We start from the raw sequence: 6,773 nt of genomic DNA, 5'->3' as shown, positions 1-6,773 counted from the left end.
GGACCTCACAAGGGTTTGGTTGGTCTCCCCTTTACGTATCATGTGCGCTTCAATGAATGAGACCGTGCCTAGCCCCGTAAAATCTAATGTTGGTGCACAAACAAGGTTCTCTGCCAATCAGCAAATACATGGGGGGTGGATTCTTATTCCCTATGCCGATTCAAACAGCATGATCTTGTAAACTAAGAGCTCTCTTGTCATGATCTAGTAAACTAAGAACTCTCTTGTTTGTTATGTGCTGTCCTTTTGCAACTTAGCAGCTACCAAATATGAATTGGGGGTGACATCAAAGTGGGAAAAAGGGACATATCATTCACATATGACAAATTACTATACTACAATACTTATAAGCATATTCAGAAAATATTCTTTGCAATCTAGTAATTATAAAACATTTATAAGTCAGATAGGTGAAATGAATCAGACAAACGAGAGAAATTTGCATGCAAACTTGTAAAGCTCAGTGACTCTCAAACAAACTTCAAAAAACTATGCATAGTGCGGAGATTATAGACGAAGCAGGCAGGTCGGAAAAGGATGATAAGCCACTAACCTTGCCATTTTACAAGCTTTTGAGCCAAGCAGATAAGGTGGACTGGATTTTGATGGCTCTGGGCACCTTGGGATCCATTGTCCACGGCCTCGCGCAGCCTGTAGGGTATTTCCTGCTGGGAAAAGCCCTTGATGCCTTTGGTAAAAACATCAACAATACCGATGAAATGGTTAAGGCACTTTTTAAGGTAAGTACAAGTATAAATATAACTGTTTAAGAGTATGTGATCAGTGCAAGTTACCAGATAACATTAAGTCTGACACTGATATATCTATTCTGCTCGATCAGGTCGTTCCATATGTGTGGTACATGGCTTTTGCGACATTTCCAGCTGGAATTCTAGGTACTTTTACATGATAGTTCTGCAGAAAAAGTATTACTATGATCTTTTTGTGCTCAAATATTCCGAAAATCTAAATGCAGAGATAGGATGCTGGATGTATGCAAGTGAAAGACAAGTACGTCGCCTAAGATTATCTTTCCTAAAAGCTGTCCTTAGCCAAGAGATTGGAGCATTTGATACTGACTTAACAAGCGGAAAGATAATCACTGGTATCAGTAGCCATATGTTCGTCATTCAAGATGCCATCGGAGAAAAGGTAACTGCTAAATCATCTTTCATTGCAAATATTAAAAAGCTACACATAAATTTACCGAGTTGAACGAATATGATAAACCCCATGCATAACTGTCACCTTCCTTAGAGGCAGAGAAGCATTTCATACAGTATGCTCTCAGAAGTACTTAGATAATATACTGCCAAAATCATCCTTATTAATTAAATCATAAAATAGATGGCATCATATTAGAATATCCTAGAATAAACGACTATTAAATTGTAGAAAACGCATAGAAAGGACAAAGACTTCAGTACTGTACTGAGAATAAATTGGTTTAGTCGATCTGCTATTGTCTTATACAAATCCTTCTAATATTTGTTCGAAAACTTTGCATATGCATTCTTTCTCCGGGTCCACAAAGCACATCATACATGGCTCAAACATAAATATAGAGATGATTCTGTGACGATATAGATATTTGACTATATTTGTTGCTAGATGACAAGTACAAGAAAACAACGGTTAATTATAAATAAAGAGAAGTAGTTATTTACTCAGAACTGCTTATGATTTTCACAATCATATTTAGGTTCTGTAGAATGTTGAAAAATATAAGCAAAGAACAAAGAGGACTATAAGATGGAAGATCTGATTTAACTCACCAATTTCTGTGGCTGACAGTTGGGGCATTTCATATCATGCTTCGCTACATTCTTTTCTGGCGTCTTGATTGCATTCATAGCCTGCTGGGAAGTGTCACTTCTAGCAATATTTGTTGTCCCCATGATTCTCGTAATCGGGGCTACTTATACGAAGAAGATGAACGCCGTTTCAGCAACAAGAATGGCATATCTATCGGAGGCCACTGCAATGGTGGAACAGGTATAGAGAATCATGAAATCATAACATATTGCTCATTTTGCCAAGTTCAATTATTAAAACAATCTGAGACTGTTTGACAGACAATTTCCCACATCAAGACTGTGTTTGCATTTGTTGGAGAGAATTCGGCAATTAGATCTTTCTCAGAAAGCTTACAGAAGCAGCTGAGAATAAGCAGAACCGAAGCATTTGTGAAGGGATTTGGGACAGGAATGTTCCAAGTTGTGACATTCTGTTCTTGGGCACTTATTGTGTGGGTTGGAGCTGTTGTTGTGACAGCCGGGAGAGCACTTGGAGGAGATGTTATTGCTGCTGTCATGAGCATTCTTTTTGGTGCTATGTAAGAAAACCATCACCACATTGTATCTTAGTGTTAAGTACACCTCAGTTATTACAAACATTTTCAACTTTTCGATTTCCAGATCCCTCACATATGCTGCACCAGACATGCAACTCTTCAATCAAGCAAAAGCAGCAGGGCAGGAAGTTTTTCAAGTGATTGAAAGAAAGCCAATGATATACACAAACCACGAGGGAAAAGAACTGGATGCCATCAAAGGGAGCATATGTATAAACGACGTGCACTTTGCATATCCATCCAGGACGAATACTCCAATTCTTCGAGGATTTTCATTATCGATCCCAGCAGGAAAGGTGGTTGCATTTGTTGGAAGTAGCGGATGTGGCAAGAGCACCATCATGTCACTGATAACAAGATTCTATGACCCAATAGAAGGTAGACTTTTCCTATGCTGAATTCATTTTCCTGTACATAGCAAGAGAAAACATACATCGGTTAAGAAATCAGGAGTCTAATAGATTTGGTATCTCTCAGGTTCTATTCTCATTGACAACTACAACATCAAGGATCTCGATCTGAAGTTCCTCAGGAGAAATATCGGAGTAGTTTCTCAGGAGCCATCACTTTTTTCTGGTAACATCAAGGAGAACATTCAGGCAGGAAACTGGGAAGCAGATGAGAGTCAACTCCAGAAAGCAGCTCAAATGGCAAATGCACACTCTTTTATATGTGATTTTCCAAATCAATACTTAACTGAGGTCAGATAAGTCCCTAAAAACTAGTATGATAAATACAGTGTATCACATAATGAAAATCGTTGAGAATAGAAAACAATAGACTCGTCTCTGGGTTAGTCCGGTGAAGATAGCAAGGGAAGAACACCGAGTTGATACATATACAACAAAGTAATCAATTAAATAACTAATAGACTAAGGGCCATATAGTTTTGCAGCATGCTCTCTAGGACATGCCATTATACACTGTTCGTATACACCTGCAATATTTTTGTCTCAGTCATGAAAAATAATATATGCTCTTATTTTCAAATTCGTAAATTTCACGTATCCTGAAGAGGAGTCCTCTTTTCCATTAAGGTCGGACAAAGGGGTGTCCAGTTATCAGGTGGACAGAAACAGAGAATAGCAATAGCAAGGGCAATCCTAAAGAATCCCCCAATTCTTTTACTGGATGAAGCCACCAGCGCCCTTGATACAGAATCAGAAAAGCTAGTTCAAGCAGCTCTTGAGACAGCAATGCAAGGAAGGACAGTCATCTTGATAGCACACAGATTATCCACCATTGTTAATGCAGATATGATTGCTGTTGTAGAAAATGGAGTAGTTACAGAGACAGGACCACATCACCACTTGCTGACTAGCAACAATTTTTACCGTAGCTTGTTTGAAATGCAGAATCTCAGCCAAGATAGTGACGCAAGGTTGGCTAATCAAAACTACTTACCCAGTTGCATAGCATTGATGGACTTGTAATAACATCTAACTGTTCACTTCGCAGAGTAGAGGACCCATTGGAAGATTTAGCAAGTATATACACGGATGCTTCATCACACTTCCCGGATGAATCTAGGGAAGCCAACAGAACTCCACAACTTTCTCCCAATAAAGAGGATCTGAAAGAAAGGAAGGAAAAGGCAGTATTCTACAGAATCTGGTTTGGCTTAAGGAAGAGAGAGATTGTAAAGATTTTCATTGGCTCTTGTGGAGCTGCTCTTGCAGGAATCTCTAAACCAGTCTTTGGGTACTTCATCATAACAATAGGAGTTGCATACTATAAAGATAATGCAGAAAGCAGAGTAGGGAAGTACTCGATCCTTTTTGCGTGTATAGGATTTTTGTCATGCTTTGCCCATACTTTGCAGCATTTTTTCTATGGCTTGGTTGGGGAGCAGGCCATGACGAACCTCAGACAAGCGTTATATTCAGGTATCATTTTAATGCCAACTGTATTTTACCTCTACAGCACCAGCATGATAACTTCTATGACAACCAATTCTTATGAACCGACATTTTTTGCAGCTATACTACGAAATGAACTGGCCTGGTTTGAGAAGCCTCAAAACAGTGTAGGATCAGTTACATCACAGGTTATCAACGAAACAGCAACAGTCAAAACAATCATATCTGACCGTATGTCCGTTATTGTTCAATGCATCTCCTCCATACTGATTGCAACGATAGTCAGCATCAGAGTCAACTGGAGAATGGGCCTAGTTGCTTGGGCTGTGATGCCCTGCCACTTTATCGGTGGACTGATTCAAGCCAAGTCTGCAAAAGGATTCTCGAGCGGCAGCAATGCTGCTTATTCAGAACTGGTTTCCCTTGCTTCTGAATCAACATCCAACATAAAAACTGTTGCATCTTTTTGCCTGGAAGATCATGTGCTTGAAAAGGCCAAGGTTTCTTTAAAGAAGCCACTGGCAAAATGCAGGACACAAAGCATCAAATATGGGATCATTCAAGGTGTATCACTTTGCTTGTGGAATATAGCCCATGCCGTTGCATTATGGTATACAACTATCCTCGTTAAGAGAGGACAATCTTCCTTCGAGAATGGAATAAGATCGTACCAGATATTCTCACTCACAGTTCCATCAATCACAGAATTGTGGACATTGATACCTACTGTTTTCTCTGCTATCAGTATTCTGACCCCTGCATTCCATACCCTTGACCGACAGACTGAGATTGAGCCAGATGAGCCTAAGCAACAACCTCGTAAAAGCATTAAGGGGGATATTGAATTTTCAAATGTGAGTTTCACTTACCCCTCCAGACCAGATATGATTATACTCGACAACTTCAACTTGACAATTGAAGCTGGATCAAAAGTTGCTCTGGTTGGACCAAGTGGAGCAGGCAAATCTTCTATTCTAGCACTTCTGCTCAGATTTTACGATGTGAACGAAGGAGCGGTACTAATTGACTGGAAAAATGTGAAGAGTTACAACCTGAAAGTTCTGAGAGCACAGATTGGCTTGGTGCAGCAGGAGCCACTTCTATTCAGCTTCTCAATCAGAGAAAACATATGCTATGGAAATGAAGGTGCTTCGGAAGCTGAAGTGATACAGGCAGCTATGGAGGCCAACATCCATGAAGTGATAAGCAATCTACCAAGGGGATACGGCACGTCAGTTGGGGAAAAGGGATGCCAACTTTCGGGTGGACAAAAGCAGCGGATAGCAATTGCAAGGGTTCTGCTGAAAAAACCAGTGATAATGCTTCTCGATGAAGCCACAAGTGCGCTTGATGCCGAGTCTGAAAGGGCTGTCATCAATGCTCTGGAGTCACTGAAACAGAGTACAACAAATATTACAGTTGCACACAGGCTTTCAACTGTAATCAACTCAGACACCATATTTGTTATGGACAAGGGGAAAGTTGTAGAAATGGGCACCCATGCAAACCTTGTTACAGCAAGTGAGGGAGTCTACTCGAAACTTTATAGGCACCAGAGTTTTGCAGGAAATTGAAGAGTCTACATTTGTATTGAGTATACGGAATTCAGAATGGATCATTACTCGAGAATTGTTCTAAAGACTGTCAAATAATTTTGTCCACGTTGCAAGATATCTTCAACCTGCACATAAAGTGAATGTAACTACTTATAGTAGATACTTGTACTTCTTAAAATGATGTCTTCTCTAACTTAAGTTTTTTAGACTTAGCCTTCTTTTAACAGCCATGCCAAACAAGATACTCTGTGTTAGAATCTCACTTTCCCATCCATTTGAGAATTATTCCATGTGCAGGGCATGTTGTGCATTTGAGGTGTAGTGAAGATATTAAAATAATCAAGAAAGGCTTATGAATAAGTGTATTACTTTGCAATCTTCAGGTTTCTGCTAGAAATAAGTGTATTACTTGCTGTTGCTGATCATCTGTTGAAAATAATCCAGAAAGGCTTATGAATATAGGAGATTAGTTTTAATGCATGATACTTTGCGTTAAACTCTCCGCGTTTTTTGTACTCACCGCACTTTCCATACCTGGAATCTAAATCATGCAAAAATCTCAAAATTGGTTTTAGCACTCACAATGGTCAGCACTTGAGGAAGTAAGGAAATGATATTAATTGAAAACAGTTTTCCCTGACTTCTTGTACCCATCTTCAATAGAAAACAGAATAAAACATGAGCTGTACTTGAAAATCAATCTTCACCAGTGAATCTCCTAATTAGAAGTTCATGCCTAATACAGAAGAAACGCTACCATATTTTGGTACATTTTCCCACGTATTATGAGTTACACCATTCCCCTTGTCCAAATATCGCAACTGCAAGTCTACAATAGGTCGAGGCTCATTTCAAATACTGTTCATCCTCTATATATGCTAACCTTTCTGCAGCCCATTCTGCTGATTCTATGTGTCTAGTTTCATGATCTCCTATCGCTGTCAATACAACAATTACACACTGTCAATAAGCTGTAGAGAAGGATGCAACTCGGAAACTAGATTG

General features: G+C 39.4%; 1 protein-coding gene across 1 annotated transcript; it reads left to right on the top strand.

The window, feature by feature from the left end:
- The first annotated feature begins 357 nt into the window (after positions 1–357).
- Positions 358–6,143, top strand: LOC121802355 (ABC transporter B family member 19-like). Its single transcript, XM_042202022.1, has 10 exons — positions 358–740; positions 842–896; positions 977–1,152; positions 1,795–1,995; positions 2,076–2,335; positions 2,418–2,731; positions 2,831–3,054; positions 3,391–3,734; positions 3,812–4,239; positions 4,333–6,143. Exons 1-10 carry the CDS (start codon positions 492–494, stop codon positions 5,784–5,786), a joined length of 3,705 nt encoding a protein of 1,234 aa, XP_042057956.1. The 5' UTR covers positions 358–491; the 3' UTR covers positions 5,787–6,143.
- The last annotated feature ends 630 nt before the right edge of the window (positions 6,144–6,773 follow it).

The sequence above is a fragment of the Salvia splendens genome, chromosome 1, assembly GCF_004379255.2.
Source record: "Salvia splendens isolate huo1 chromosome 1, SspV2, whole genome shotgun sequence".
Taxonomy (NCBI): Eukaryota; Viridiplantae; Streptophyta; class Magnoliopsida; order Lamiales; family Lamiaceae; genus Salvia; species Salvia splendens.
Note: the sequence above shows the minus strand (reverse complement) of the source record. Positions and strands in the feature narration are given on the sequence as shown.

Coding starts and splice junctions, on each gene's coding strand:
- LOC121802355 (XM_042202022.1), top strand. CDS start 492: ATGCATAGTGCGGAGATTATAGACGAAGCAGGCAGGTCGGAAAAGGAT. Junction 741..841: donor TGGTTAAGGCACTTTTTAAG/GTAAGTACAAGT, acceptor CTGCTCGATCAG/GTCGTTCCATATGTGTGGTA. Junction 3,735..3,811: donor AGCCAAGATAGTGACGCAAG/GTTGGCTAATCA, acceptor TTCACTTCGCAG/AGTAGAGGACCCATTGGAAG.